The sequence below is a fragment of the Eucyclogobius newberryi genome, unplaced genomic scaffold (genome assembly GCF_026437365.1).
Source record: "Eucyclogobius newberryi isolate DKJ021-1_F unplaced genomic scaffold, fEucNew1.0.hap1 SCAF_15, whole genome shotgun sequence".
Classification (NCBI taxonomy): Eukaryota; Metazoa; Chordata; class Actinopteri; order Gobiiformes; family Gobiidae; genus Eucyclogobius; species Eucyclogobius newberryi.
Genome location: NW_027315779.1, coordinates 22,659,920 through 22,676,211, shown reverse-complemented (window position 1 = coordinate 22,676,211; position 16,292 = coordinate 22,659,920). Strand labels below are relative to the sequence as shown.

At 41.6% G+C, this 16,292-nt stretch overlaps 1 protein-coding gene across 1 annotated transcript in view; it reads right to left on the bottom strand.

Moving 5' to 3' along the window:
- cblb (Cbl proto-oncogene B, E3 ubiquitin protein ligase) overlaps window positions 1-15,968 on the bottom strand; it is a 76,671-nt gene extending 60,703 nt beyond the window's left edge. Inside the window, exons 1-3 of the mRNA XM_072446805.1 lie at window positions 15,733-15,968; window positions 15,120-15,298; window positions 14,255-14,505 (exon numbers count right to left, since the gene is read on the bottom strand). Of these exons, the coding sequence (XP_072302906.1) occupies window positions 14,255-14,505; window positions 15,120-15,287 (419 nt within the window). The 5' untranslated portion in view covers window positions 15,288-15,298; window positions 15,733-15,968. The remainder of the gene's footprint in view (window positions 1-14,254; window positions 14,506-15,119; window positions 15,299-15,732) is intronic.
- Between the last annotated feature and the right edge of the window lie 324 nt (window positions 15,969-16,292).

The following is a 16,292-nucleotide window of genomic DNA, read 5'->3' as shown; positions in this document are numbered from 1 at the left end:
GTTCTGATTTACAGCACAATGCAACACATTCATTTGCATATAAATTACATTAATAATCCAGAAAGTGGATAAAAAGTCAATAAACGCTGGAGTCTCCCGCAGCAGCCTGGTAAATCTCCTGACTGAAGTGCAGAACTTTGATGAGGGACTGTGCAGCGAGATTAGCTCTGAAAATAGCTGAGATAGGGACAGTGCAGCTGAGGCTCTCAGTCCGGCCTCATATAAGTTTGAAAGTATTCCGTAATCCTGGAGGAAGCAGGGAAGGACACTCCAGGAGTCCTTTCTCACTGCTTTTTTGTGAAGTGGAGGTGATTGGGGCTCTTCCTCTCCTCTGGGACGAGGATTTGTCTGGCACTCCTTGTGAGATTAGACTGAGCCTGTAAACACCACACACATACTATATAGTGGAGGTAGCAGGGTGACTTTGGTGGAGCTGTGCCAGAACAGGACAAAGTGGGTGCAGAAGCTGCAGGGTGCTGATAACCAGCTTTATGAAAAGGTTTTATAGTTGAAATACTTCTATCAAACTGGTACAAAGCCGCCAGCGCGTTATTGGTGTCAAGGAGCAATCAGGAAACACGTTCAGGCTAATAGTTTTCACAAGCGTGTCGTTTAAGGTGATGGAAGAACAACGTGGCATAAAAAATACATAGAAGTCCGAGCAGATATTGACACTATACTAGTTAACTTTAGAACTTTCATTATGTAAACCGATATTTCTAAATCCTCTGTAACATGGCAGCAACAGTGAAACAAACCAACCAAATAACTGAACTTGAAATGGATGAAAAGCAAAAGACAAACTTGCATTACTGGTCAAAACCTATGTAGTGATGTCACCACAACAAGATATATTCATTTCTGAAGCTGAAGTAATGTGTATGGTTCGTTAATGTGTATTATAGCTTTATGTTAGCCAAAAGATCAACATATATGTGGTCATGTCTACACCCAGTATCATATCATACACTTAAACTCACAGTAAACTTCCTCCGCTACTTCTCGTAAGTTATATTCTGTAGATATTACACTGGAGTAAATTGTAAACAAGCATTATTGAAGAAAATTACATTTCCGATGGGCATTAAGTCTTCTGAGTCTGGCATGTTTTAAGACACAGTATGATGTCATGGAGGAAATTAACTCGTAATAACTCATCCTGGAGCCTAGGGCTGTACACAAGTTGTATTGTTGTCCAGGAACCACATGGATGAATGAGACACTGATTATTGCAGAGACTTTTATCTTGGCAAAGTGGTTACATCCTGCTACCCTCTGCCTCAGAGACACAACCATCAAATACAGAGAATCCAGGAGTTTAGCAGATTTTTGAATTGTTTTTCTCATCTAATTCATTGTTTTATCTTTTCTGTAGTTTGATTAATTGTCTTTAATTATCAGTTTTGTTACTGTTTTATAAAGCATCTTTGAGTGGCTTGAAAAGCGCTGTATAAATACAAGAAGTAACAGGGCTTCAGTGGAGATAGGAAGGGCGTTTTACTACTGCCACTGACCGATAGTTTTTATTTGTCTATTTTTTCACAAAAGGTTTCAATTCTAATCATCTAATGACACAATCTTGAAGGGAATTGTTGAAAATGAATGCACTGCAAACACATTCAATGCCACGCTCTCACCTAATAATCTATTCAAATGTATGTGTATCTTGCCATGTAAGTGAGAAAAAAGGAGCAGAAATCTTTGGGTCACAGTTTTGCAACGGTACACAAACACATACTTCCCAGACACAATCATGCGTCAAACTAAAGCCTGGGTTTTTGCAGGTTTGGTGGTAAAAGAAAAACACAACTGTTGGGTTGATAAACTGGCAGCAGCTGCATCCTTTTCTCGTTCAGTGAGTGTGACGAGTGAGCATCACATGACCTGACATACAGGACTAAAAGCACATCATGTTGTCTTTTATTTTAACATTTTAACCAAGTGAAGCTCCACTGCCTGGTCCCAAATATGAACAGAAATGCAGATGTGATTGTGTTGTTTTTGAGCTAAACGCCTTTGCAGAAAAAAATATATGATGCAATAAGCAACACGGCTGAAATGGGTTGATGGGGAGATTATAATATCAGTGAATTAAGCAGAATTCCACTATAAATTCCAATCCATGTAGTAATAGTTTCTAATGTTAGCTCTGCAGAATACGCTCACTCTATCAGTAAGTAGACATCTACTACACTTTTACTGAAAACTCATTTGGACATCATTTTTATATCGTTTACAAAAGAGAAACAAAAAAGATAAATCAGAAAAACATTCTAAATAGATACCAAATTTCAATGACCTTGAAAATGAATATACCCGTAGGCCTATTTCAGTCTATATGCAGATTAATACAAAGGGATTTAACCATTATGCAAATGTCATGGTGCAATATTACCTCGATATTCATTTCACAGTACAATATTTATTCCCGCCCGCCCACTTTTTGCCAAGGATCAGCACTTCCGTTGTAATGGCACTTCCGGTCGAGTGGGAACTCTGTTCCCTTAAGTTAGGAATGAGGGAAAAGTCTCGCCGCTAAAATATGCAACAAATTGCCATTTGTCACTTAAGAAAACATTAAGAAGTTGCATGATGATTGAATGATAATCATTCGTCATTTTTAATCATAGTTCGTCACACAAGCGGCCTCTTTAGTGTATGTTCGACTAGTGACAGACAATTTTCCAGGACTCCCGGTAAATAAAGGTAATCTATTTAATATTTTTTAACATTAGGCTTCCTTTGGATTTAGTGTGGATTTTTGTCCATAAAAGTGCCATCACACGGGAGAGGGACCAGGACAGGACAGGATGTTTTTTACTGGAGTGGGACGGGACAAGAGCAAATATTCCCTCCTGTGTCAGTCACTTTGTTGGACCTCTATTGAAAAAGTATTATCAGCTCTCGTTGAAGTCAATCCACAGTTCAACTGCCAACCCCTCATTTTAACACTAACCCTTTCATTCTGAAAAAGTAATGCAATCTAATAATATAGCGACCATTACTGCATTACTGCATTACTGCAGGCCTTTACTGAGCTCTGAGTCATGTATTGAGGAAAATAAGAAGCCTTGTTGGATCTCCTCAGCTTCATTAAGCGATATCAACATGTCTGCCAGTTTCAAACGGTGCCATTCGGGACTCATTTATGCTCCAACGTGTTTTGCTAACGGTATGATCAATGTCAAATCTGTTTGGTGAAATGATTACAAGATGGCAGATGCTGCGTACTCTCTGTCCTTGACCACCAGACACAAACAAACACACACACAGACACAGACACACACAGACACACACACACACACACAGACACACACACAGACACACACAGACACACACACAGACACACACACACACACACACACACACACACACACACAGACACACACAGACACACACAGACACACACAGACACACACAGACACACACAGACACACACAGACACAGACACACACACACACACACACACACATCAGAGAGGTGACTCAGGCGCCAAATGCCACCGTGAGCAGCAGCACGACTGGTTAGGAAAATACGCCGCAATCCAGTTCCGTCAGCAGCAAGCGCCAGATGTGTTCCCGTCATACCCGATAGAGATAAACATCAAATAAATTGGGATGTTTTCTGAGGAGTGATGAGAATGCAATAAAGAGGCAAACAGCAGGTTGTAGAGTAAGTGAGGGGGAGCAGCGTTGACTACAGAGCAATGTGTGTGAGTGGATGCACTGATAAAGCTGAGACAGTCATTTCATACTCTTCCAGTCACCATTAGGCGTCTAATCAACTGAAGACCGAACCCAAAGTAAAAAAAAAAAAAACTCTTTTGGGATGCAGAGGAAATGGCTCCAGTTGCTTACATGACGCACACGATCTGAACTCCATCTCAAACCTTGTCGTGGTGAAGTGCTCTGCTTCCAAACTCCCGCAAACATCCGCTAACAGCATGCAGCGTTCTCCATCACCGCTGGGATAAACTGTATATATTTGTGGCTTCTTGCATCATGAAATGGGGAAGAGGGTGAAGAGCTTCTCCACACTCGGTTTAGTGTCTGTCCTCACACTGCGCCCGGTGCCATGAGGCCTGTTGTGTAATCTGCCTGGTTTGACAGCGCCCCAGGAGAAAGTCCACCCATTACCAACAATGTACTTGCAGAATGTGAGCTAACTGATGCGCTTTCTCTCTTTCTTTCTGTTGTAAGAAGCGTTATCCTAATATAGAGACAAACCTAAACAGAAAGAGTCGCTGTTGTGGTGACACCTGTCTGAATGCAGCCCACCGTCTTTCTCTGTGTTTGTACTGGTTTCCTGTCTCCTGAGCAAGGCCAGTGTTCTCACAAAAGATTTTAATTGTGACAAAAAAGAAGAAAAAAGGAGGTATCGAAACTGTTAAGTGGAGTCAAATTGACTTAAAATGCACTTTACACCATTGTTTATGTATGAGTAGGAAACAGAAACAATTATAACACAATACATACAACTTTGGGTACATTTTTCATAAGCTTGTATTTTTTTTTGATTGTCAGAACATAGAGGTGGGTGATACACTGAAATTTAGATCATATTTGAATATAGATTATATTCTTTACAGCAAAATAAAATGCTACAAAAAGATCTGATTGAAAGCTATGTGTAACTTTCAAATTAGAGTATATGGTAATATTTCTGCACTTTTGTGATCAAGTTTGCAGACATTTCAAATTTGTCTGATACTTAAACCTTAAGTAATATGTTTAAAGACAGGTTTTAACACATTTCTGTTAGATTTAGATCATTTTGTCTGAATATTCTCAAAAAAATATTGTAATATTTATTTATATTGATTTTTTTTTTGATTTTTTTTTTTTTTTTAAAGTAATTGTCTGTAATCTTCTGTATACTATTTAGTAACACAATATGCTTGCCTTGAATTTCAAATCACATAACAAGCACTCCCGATTACCCATAACCAATTTCACCCAAATTATTCCACACAATGTTTCAAAAGCAGGACAAATGCTCCGTGCGAATTGCAGATGAGGCCGGAGATTTGAGATATGGCACCCTCCCGTGGGGCCCGGGGGTTGGGGGCCAGCACGTGGAGTCGAGCTGACTTAATGAAAGCTCTGATGTGGGGGGCCACCATGTTTTTTCTGCACGCGCGCAGCTGACGGCACAGATAGGGCCCGACCGGAGGAGCCATAGGGGAGCAGGATGGCCTCACAAAGGGACTATCAGACTGTCAGATGTATATCACAATCCGCACACTGACAGGGCCCGGCTGGGTGGAGCAGACGCAGAGGCCCAGGGGCGGAGTAAAAGAGTCGGGGAGGCAGAAAAGATTGAAGACAGATGAAAAAAGGGCGGAGAGGGGCACCCGAGCCGGCGGCGTGGTCACTGATTTGTTTCTGAGGAGTGTTATCAGCATCAATAATTCAGTCAAATCATTTGCCACTGAAAGCAGCTGGAGTCCATTAGAGCAGCCGGAGGGATGGGCTGAAAAAGAGGGGAAGTGCCCTTAAAAGCAATTAATTTGGAACAAAGACAATAACGACTAAGGCCATTAATCAGAGGACAAGGAGAGCCATAGATAAGAGGTTATGGACAAGTATACAGCATATGCTAGCCCATACATTCAGTGTTGCTCAAAAGTGGCTGTTATGTAATCCATGGACAAGGAGAATCAGAACTTCCTCCGCCCTCACTCCAGAAATAGACACAAGCAGGCATTTATAATATTTATAATGTGCAGTTTGGAGGGAAACATTCAAGATACAGTATAATTTGCTGCAGGAGCATGACAACAAACATTCTCTCAGTTCTTCAGAAGGAGGCCAACCTTTTGCATGAGAAAAGGACTTATTATATAATGGCACACTTTCTCTTTTTCTTTTTGGTTTGGTCTGCTCTGTATCTTCAGCTCATTATCTAGCAACAATACAGAAGCAGAGCAATCCTCCTGGTTAGCATGGTAATGAGTGACTGTTTAGGAGGTGTATCCAGGTCAGAGAGCACATAGATTTAGTGTCAGAAGTGTGAGGACACTGGAGCTTTCCTCTCAGTAGAGCACCAGCCTCCACACTCACACATGACCCAGTGGCTCACGTGCTGTGGCCCACACAGCTCCTTCTTGACTGAAGCTCAGGGTTTCCTCCTCTGGTCTTCCACTTCCTCTACAGATGGTTCTACTTTCTGGAAGTTTACTCATCTGAGCCGAGCCATTCATGGGGCTTGTGACATCATTACTGTTACTCACAGTGACGTACAACATGTGAAAACATGCACACCCGCATTCATATAAACCCACTGTTTTCCATGGAAAGTGAAAGAATGTGTGGTCACTGCAGTGTTGAACAAGAGCATTGAATCATGTTCAGCGTCGACTCAACAGATGTGTCTATGTTGATCTCAGACTGTCATTAGACCTTATTCATCAGGAAGCCCTTCCTGTCACTGGCCTCAGCTGCTTATATATAATAAAGCTGCATTCAAGAACATTTAAATAGTGCAGTACGTATTTAGACAAATGGCCACAATGGCATAGTGGTTTATGTTTGCCCACATACCAGAGAGTAGACATCCGTTCGTGAAACCCTCCAACTGACTGTCACTAACACTAACCACGCTGCCCACACAGCTGAAAGGACATTAGGAGGATAGACGACAGATAGATAGATAGATGGATAGACATATATCCAAGACCAAGAGACAAGTAACAGACACAATTTCAAATTATTTGATCTGAACCTTTTTTCTCAGCACTAGCATACAATGTAACAACCTGCCACATGACTGACTTACTATTGGCCAAACAAAAGAAACATTACAAAGGCACATTTACTTCAAACAAATTCAGTAAAGTGTCATTTTGGTTAAGTGTATAACAACAGGCTTTCAACAGTCTTGAAGCAAGTGCCCACATCAGAGCAGAATCCTACATAAAAGGTTAGCAGGCTGTACTCAATATCTATTACCGGTACATATAGTCCAACCAAGTAAAACATGAACACAAACAGGACTGTCTGATTATTCAAATGACATGCCAAAATGGTCATATTAGGTTATAAAATATACCAGAGCAGAATGTTCGGACAAATCTAGATAAACACTGTGCACGTTGCAAAGACCCTTATGCCGACAGTTAGCCTCTCGGAGCATGTTCCTTGGAAGAGTGTGTGCAGTGACTCAGGGCTAATTCATAATGAGAGCAGGGATGGCAGACGGAGATGTGGAGAGGGAGGGAGGGGGCGAGGTCAGATTGTCTTTTATCTGCAACACTCTGTTTCCTGGCAAAAGACGTGCACTTTTAATCCATCTGATTTAGAGACAATCACTTTAGGAAGCTGCTAAAGCTGTGCTGGTCGGGCCGGGTGGTACAACACTTTAATGTGCACCTCTAGGACCCCTCTAGGACCCCCCTCAGGGCCACACGGGAGTCCAACAGTCATCTCCATGTGACGTTTGTGTGTACATTTGAATTGTGGTCACAGCTGGAGGATATGGTGGAGATTGTGTACGAGAAAGATGTGTGCTTCCTCAACCTAGAGCCCCATTTAGATGTAACAAACCGATCCCAGGCACACAGGAAGTACACAACAGCCAAAACAATCACTCGAACTTATTGGAGTTCCACAAATATAAGATGCTAATATGAAAAAAGTATGAAACAATATTGTTGGTGTAAAAATGACAGCAGACACTACTATTGTATAAGGTAAAGATAACAGCCCGTACATAGTTGTATAAGAACAATATACATTTTTCAACGATTTAGTGAACAATTTTCCTTCTTGTAATTGAAATACTGAAATGATAAGGCCTGATACTACATGTACATCAATATCACAGTGATAATTTAAAAAAAAAAAACTTAATGTCATGTCTAGAAGGCTTTGTTTGACACTAAATAATGTGTTTTTCCTTAATATCTTTTGGTCTAATAAAGATAAAGAGCACACTAAAACCATTCAGGAAAGATAACATTTTGTCCTTATTTTTTTTAAATATTGATACTTGTTTCCTGTCTTGTATTTCATCTTGTTACATTTGAGTATTGATAACCCTGTTACATTAGACATGAGTCGATCTCACTTTTGTTTTAGTATTCCTGGTGTAAACTGGACATTTGGCTGCAGTGTAAGACTTACATCCTTTAGTTGGAAAGCTCATTTGTCCCTGGATCCTCTTCTATCCAGCTGTCTTTTCTGACCAAACATCTAAACTGTTTACTTCACATTCCAACGTATTTAAACTTTGTTTTGGTCCACCACCTCTTATTTTAGAAAGGTTCTAAATGTTTATTAAGGCATTAGCGTGTTCTCTGACTGTATTTAGTAAAAGTCAAAATTGAACACACAGACCTGAGTCCTAACTAAATGTTTCTTAGCAAATTCAATGTTTCAAGCAGCATATATTGTATGATTATTTCTACTACTGCTGCTTTTCTATGAAGGCTGCAAAACGGGTAACATTAAAATTCTGCAGTAAAACGAATGTGGCGTTGCTCAACAATGGCAAAGCAGCAAAGCCAGAGGAGGTTTTTTCGGCTACAAACAACACATTACTTCCTCACAGAGAAACTTAAGCAGGTTTTTTGCAGCTTAGCCTAAGCGTCTCCTGCAGTGAATTGATCCCAGCAGCTGAATGAGTTATGAAAGCCACAGCGCTCCAGTTTGTCAACGTCATTTTATGCAGCGTTTGCAGGTCTGTCTCCTGAGAAAAAATTTCATCTCAGAAACAACTAATCTGGCTGATACAGAAGTCTGGCCGGAGTGTTTAAACCTGACAGGCCCTGACAGGCTCTGAGGGCAGAAAACTCATCTCAAAATGATACATATCTCCTCGAAAACGTCTTCAAAGGTGTTAAAGAATATATACTTCTATCTATACTTCTTACAATAAGCACAACACTTCTGCACAGCCAGTGTTATTCTGGGCTGCCTCAACCACAAGGCCACAGTTTGTATGTATGACTGTCAGGAAACAAAGCAGTAATCTCCATGGAGGCAAGCAAGCTCAGACCCTCCACCAGAAAAGTCCCATGGTTCAAAAATGACAATACTGTGTCAAATCGATAATAAAAGTGATGTACGTCTATAAAAGAATTACACAAAGCAGCCATAAAACGTGATCTCTAAATTGGATTAATGTGGTATTCTTCAAAATCAGTCATATTCAAGTGTCTATCTACAATACTGTGTTCATGTACATTTTGCAGCCACGTAAGGCAAACCTGGATTGAAATCATACAGTAAAATAAAAAACAATAAAGAGCAGCACACATTTTTTATCATAAAGTTGTGGCACAAAAAGCCCCTTTTGTTTAACGTGGTCATTAATATTCCTCTCACGTGTTGTAGATGAAGATGTATGGGGGCGCGGTGGTGGGCTCAGGTGGTCAGCGGTCGACACACTGAGACAGACTATCAAAGCTGCCGGGCTGGTGGGGGGGTGCGGACATCAGATGGCTTAAGTTGGGGTACAGCGGCCACAATGAGGGGGTTTGGGGGCGATCACAGCAGTTAATCAAGCATATGAAACAGTAATGGGACAGTGGGACACATACGCCCCCCGTCCCTGGAGACAGATGCGGGACCAGATGTTCGATCCCCGGGCTGCGTCCTCAAAGAAACGCTGCCCCTTTAATGCCTTTCTGTCAGAGGATATTGTGAGTAACATTGTTTGTACACTGGTAGCTCAATGCTAAAATGCACAGACGGGACCCCCTTTAAGAGTACCCCGCTAATGAGACCCCAACCACAACTGAGCATTTTGTGACAGGCAGAAGACACTGTGGTGCTCAGATGGTTCATTTTATACATGTCGAGTAGGCGAGAAAACAATCAAATCAATCTTTTAGACTGCATTGCCTTTGAATAATAAAATTGAGAAAGTAAATGTCAAATTGGGATTAACAATATCCCAAAATTCCTCATTCACAGTCTTATGGTCACTGAATCTAGCTTGATTCTGGGAAAATGAAACATTACATTCAAAGTTTCTGTTTTTGGCAGTGTAGAAAGCCAATGCTTTGTAAACGTCTTATTCTTTAGCCATGTTCGAAATATCTACATTCCATTAATTCCCACAACAATTGAGAAAGAAAAAAGCATAGAAGTTCTGACTTCTGTATGTACAACTTGATTCGAGGTTGTCTTCTGCCACTAACATAGAAGAGTTTAAATTGTAATACATACACTAGTACAAAACATACAGTGAAACAATGATCAGTTGAAGGAGAAGGTTTTCAAAACATCATACAGTTCTGGGTCACCATATCCACAGTGCAATGCTGGTGCTAATGTAATGAAAGACAATGCTGTAGTGTCAATAACACCCATCAATAAGGAAATAAAAACTCCTAACAGTTATATAATATGTTCTATGCCAGTAATCCAATACTATATCTGCAGAGGGCAATGTCAACAGTTTTACAACAACTTCACAAAGTGAAAAACCAAAGTCTTCCACAACCACTTTACAACATGAATCAAGCATAAACATCTCTACAATACATTGACTGTGCAATTCAATATCCATTTATCTACTCTATTTATCTACTATATTAAATCATACAGTACATCTCAATGGTAATATTTATCTTTTCAATTTGAATTTTTATACAATTGTTCCTGTGGGAAATGGGCCAAGCTGAAGGGTTATTGTACATGTCTGAGGTTAATGTGAAATAGTAGAGCAGCACAAAACTCAGCCAGACACAGAAAGAACACACAAACGCCTCAGAAAGAGGGCAATGTTAGCCTCAGTGCTTTAGGTACAGTGTGGCTGAAATGTGAGCTGTTTACTGTATAGTAACTGATGCTAATGAAGTGCAGTGGACTTGATAAATTGAGCCGAAGCAGGCACAGCCCTCTGGGAGCTTTAGAGGTGAAGAAGAGGCAATTAATGTCCACGGCAGGCCCAGGGAACAGCATGAAGAATTAGAGGTGCTGTTCTGAGAGACAAATCAAAAGTAGCACGCCACTATTTAAGGGCTTATGCAGAGGAAATATATGAACAGGATGTAAAAGCACAAGGGGATTTTCCCTCTGCGCTGCACATGGCAATTGCTCCTACGACCCACTGGAGCCTTTGACACTCTTAATTAAATCGGCACAAGCTCCTCTTTTGCAGAAAGAACTTTGGTGTGAAATGATGGAAGTAACACCTTTTCTCATTTATGCAAGTGTAATATTAAATATTCACACGCAAACACAAACAACCGGAGCTGACAGACTGTGTAGTCATTTTTTGGGCAATTGTTTCTTAGTTTACATTATTCAACACGGTTTTATTGCTTTCACCCGCTGCTCCAGTCAATACTAAGTGTCTGTAATGCATTTAGGTCATGGCTAATCTTTGCAAACATAAGGAAAATCAGGCTTGTACGGAACAACAATCCAGATCTAATTAAAATATAGTAAATTCATAATTATTTTGAACATGGTGGACTGAAATTAAAAAACCTTGACTTAACTGTTCCTTGAAAGCCTTTTGTGTTGCCAAACGTTTGTACTCAGAATACATTATTTGAGAAGAAGGAACATTTTGTTTTTTTAATTAAAAAAAACATAGAGAAAATATTTCTAAATCAATCACACAACTTGTTCTTTAAAGATGGACTTAAAGCGTGGTTGAATTGCAGTCCCACCCTCAAGTTTTAATCATATACTACTCCATATACTCCAGACATTCTTAAAATTTGGAAAACACAAACAAGGTCACAGTTGTTTTATTGTTGTTTTGGGTTTGTGTACTGGGCATTGGTTATTATTCCTCCCAGAATCCTTATGTTGTTTGTCATTATGTCCCTGTTTTTGAGGAAAATCTTACACTTTTTGTGAATATGATTATTTTGGTGGGAAATGTTTTCATTTTAAAAGCTGAAACAATATCAAACTTATATTTTAGAAAAAATAATTACTATTAGAGCACAACAGAAAATTTAGTATTTGCTCAATAGAATTTTGAGATACAATTTGGTTTTGTTTTTTCACTGTTAGATTTAAATATTGTTTTGAGCCCTATGTCATTATTGTCACTGTTTTGATTTTTTTGGCTTGTTTTGTTCTTTACTGTAATGTATGAGTGGGTATAAATGGTATGAATGTAATGTGTGGATGTTTCTGAGGATTTACATACAAAAATTTGACCTTTGGATTCGTAAATATAAATAAATTAATGCACACAAAAGGTAGGCTTGTTATTTAGGTAAATTCAGCAAATCTTCCCGTCAGCGATGTCAGCAGACAGACCGTGACAGTTACTACTGTAATGCTGTGCTTTTTGCATGATTGCAATTTTCTGTGAAAGATAAAGACTCAGTAACAGCAGAAGCAGCAGCACTGGCTGCTGTACTCTGATAACTCCAAATGACTGCATCATTTATATTTGCTGATGATGTCCGTGCAGACTTCCTTTCCTTTCTTTCACTTCTCCATCTGCACTTCCCACTCTGTGAAAGTGGCTGGGTGGACTGTGTCTAACATCCTCATCACACTGGGCTGATTTAAGTCCAGATGACATGTCCAACACTGGAGGCTACGGACATCTCTCGTCTGATTTGTGGCAGTTTGCAAATGAGTGTGAAGTGAAGGGCAGACCTGCTGGGTGTCCTTGCTGTGACCCTGTTCAAGTGGGCAAAGCTCTCACTGAAGATCAGCATCACTCCTGTCTCTATGATATTCTCATGTGCACGTGCACTGCAGGCCGCCGTCTAGACTCGCCTCACACACTGTGCACATGATGGCACTAATGTCTGCTTTCATCACCGCAACATTTTTATGTAATAAAATATGTTAATTTCTCTGTGGGAGTATTTTCATTTCAAAAGAAAGCTTCCCATGGTAAATACTTCCAAGCACAATAACTTAACAAGCAAACATGTTAGCGAGTCTTTGGAGAACTGAGGACATCATAGTTGATCAACAATGGCACTCACAAGTGACACGCATGGCAAATAAATGCACACATGATGCCTCACTTTCACTAACGCTTCTAACAAAAGCCTTTCTTCTGCATTTTAGTGCTGGAAGAATGTCCCTACAAAGATATAAAAACTTCACACCCAATTAGTAACCGCTGAACTAATGCACAACAAACAACAGCAAGGACAAAAGGTCAGAGAAGGTCAAGTAATTAGTGTGCTCCAAACAGGAAATAAAAAGGACTGCCAGAGGTTTTAACAGGTTTCTGCAAGTGCAATACTTCATGCCAAAAATGTTTCACAAATCACTGTACTTAGCTGCAAAGGTTTAACAGAGACACGTAGGGGAGCAGCAGAGTATCCAGTGTAGGGGGCAGCAGTGTATCCAGTGTAGGGGGCAGCAGTGTATCCAGTGTAGGGGGCAGCAGTGTATCCCGTGTAGGGGGCAGCAGTGTATCCAGTGTAGGGGGCAGCAGTGTATCCAGTGTAGGGGGCAGCAGTGTATCCAGTGTATCCAGTGTAGGGGGCAGCAGTGTATCCCGTGTAGGGGGCAGCAGTGTATCCCGTGTAGGGGGCAGCAGTGTATCCCGTGTAGGGGGCAGCAGTGTATCCAGTGTAGGGGGCAGCAGTGTATCCAGTGTAGGGGGCAGCAGTGTATCCCGTGTAGGGGGCAGCAGTGTATCCAGTGTAGGGGGCAGCAGTGTATCCAGTGTATCCAGTGTAGGGGGCAGCAGTGTATCCAGTGTATCCAGTGTAGGGGGCAGCAGTGTATCCAGTGTAGGGGGCAGCAGTGTATCCAGTGTATCCAGTGTAGGGGGCAGCAGTGTATCCCGTGTAGGGGGCAGCAGTGTATCCCGTGTAGGGGGCAGCAGTGTATCCAGTGTATCCAGTGTAGGGGGCAGCAGTGTATCCCGTGTAGGGGGCAGCAGTGTATCCCGTGTAGGGGGCAGCAGTGTATCCAGTGTATCCAGTGTAGGGGGCAGCAGTGTATCCCGTGTAGGGGGCAGCAGTGTATCCAGTGTATCCAGTGTAGGGGGCAGCAGTGTATCCCGTGTAGGGGGCAGCAGTGTATCCAGTGTATCCAGTGTAGGGGGCAGCAGTGTATCCCGTGTAGGGGGCAGCAGTGTATCCAGTGTATCCAGTGTAGGGGGCAGCAGTGTATCCAGTGTATCCAGTGTAGGGGGCAGCAGTGTATCCAGTGTAGGGGGCAGCAGTGTATCCCGTGTAGGGGGCAGCAGTGTATCCAGTGTATCCAGTGTAGGGGGCAGCAGTGTATCCCGTGTAGGGGCAGCAGTGTATCCAGTGTATCCAGTGTAGGGGGCAGCAGTGTATCCAGTGAGGTAGAGCACGTACCTGTCCTGAGACTGCTCCTCGTACATCCGCTCCTTGCCCTCTTTGAAGAGTCGAATTGCCCTTTTGGACTTCTTCATCAGGCTGTCGATGTAGATCTTAAAGTACTCGTTTTCACTGAGCTGGATGAGTTTCTGGTTCTCCTCATATTTGCCCAGTACTAGCCTGAGGTGCTGGTAGGCGTCAGGTAAAATATCCAGTATGTAGGGAGGACTGTTCTTCAGCTGCAGTCTGGGGTTCTGACAGAGGCGGACCTGCACATACAGATGTTCATGAATGAGAGCAGCCATTCTCTTTTTACGGCAGAGACTAAAGCAGGATAAAACCAAGATCAACTGAGAGCAAGCAGGTCTAAACTAAGGACTAAATCAATACTAAACTCTGAAGTATCACCAGAAGGAGCCCATCAAAAACTGTATTCCTTTCCAAAAATCAAAAGAACACATTGTGGTATTTCATTACACAATTTAGGCTTCAAACGGCACATTAGTGACACACAAATGCAATACAAACGGTGCAACAAACATAAAACAGTTTGCTCATATTTTACACTATAATAAAGTGTTCAGAATACAGTACTCTGATAGGACCATGTGACAGAATACATGATCAAACATATTTTAATGCAAGTACTCTGTAACTAAACACATTTTCAAAGTATTCTTCCCAACACCGCACGCACTACAGTTTGAGAACTAGTTTACTGGATTCGACACAAAACTGAGCCACAAAAACAGTCCTGATACATTTAAAAATCCATCTGTAATTAGCTTTGGGGGGTATTCACATAACTTTACAAGGGATAACAACAACACTCTGCTGTAATGGAAGCTTAGAGTCACAAACATGCAGGTAATAACACACTCACAACTTTGTCCATGAACTTCCAGGTTTTTTCCACCGTGCGTCGGTCAGCGGCCGCTTGTTTGGGGGGCCCCACAGCATCGTGAATGGCATCTATGATCCCCAGGATGCGACCCTTACTACGGTTCGGTCCACGTCCCCCCGGGGCCCGGCCGCTCAGAGCAGTTGCCATTTCCTAAAAAACTGCCACAATAAATGTCTTCAGTCATGTTGTTTTTGTGCCATATAAAACATGCAGTATTAGAGTAATAGACATATAACACAGTAATAAAAGATACAGATGTAAGGGGGATGCTTCCTGGAGGAGAAAATAAGATGGCATTCAGTTTAAAGTTAGTGTCGTGAACTGATTTAATTTCAAGTTCAGTGTGAGATGTGAAATGATGCATGTGGGGTTGTTTACAAAAAAAAAAAGTTGCCTGATGTTCAGTTCATGGCTTTAAATCAGATCGTTTATAATTGTGTGATCATAATGTGATGTTCAGAGAAGTAAGTGTAGGACAAGAGACGTGATGGAGTTTGAAAACTGTGCTTTGCCCGTCGCCAAAAACAGCCCAGGGCTTTTCCCAGGTTTCTGTCATCAAATCAGTTCAAAGGGAAGTAAAGTACAAACTTACTGGGGAATGTTTGCTGGGATCTCTCCTGAACTCGCTCCGCCACATCCAGCGCACACGACAAGGAGTGTCCAAGAGTCCAGAGGAAAACAGAGGTGTCCGGGCTGTGTCCGAGTCCAACTTCACTCCGGAGCGTCCATCTTTTACAGCCCAATCACCAACACTCCGCTCCACTCTCAGTGTCCGGGAGTTAGATCAACGCGAAGCTCTGAGACACATTCTACACAACATGTTTGTACCGCGACATCTGCGTCAAGGCGCGCGGCGGCGGAACACGCGCCGCTGCGCACGCACATTTCAAAATAAAGGTGCATAAAGAAAAGCGTGTTCCTGTCTAAAATAGGCGTGAGTCAGTGACCACAATGTACGTAGAAGTGTAAAAGAATGATGGGGCCATATCCAAAGAAGAACATATCAAAAGTTCAAAATATGCATAGAGTTTTATTGTTAGTTCCTTATTAGGAAATGAGAGGTTTTGTCTATAGGAGTTTTTGTCGGTGTAATCCCTCATTCGTCCAGGCGTGTTCCATAGTAGAAAAAGCTTCAGTTGTAGTCATCTGGAC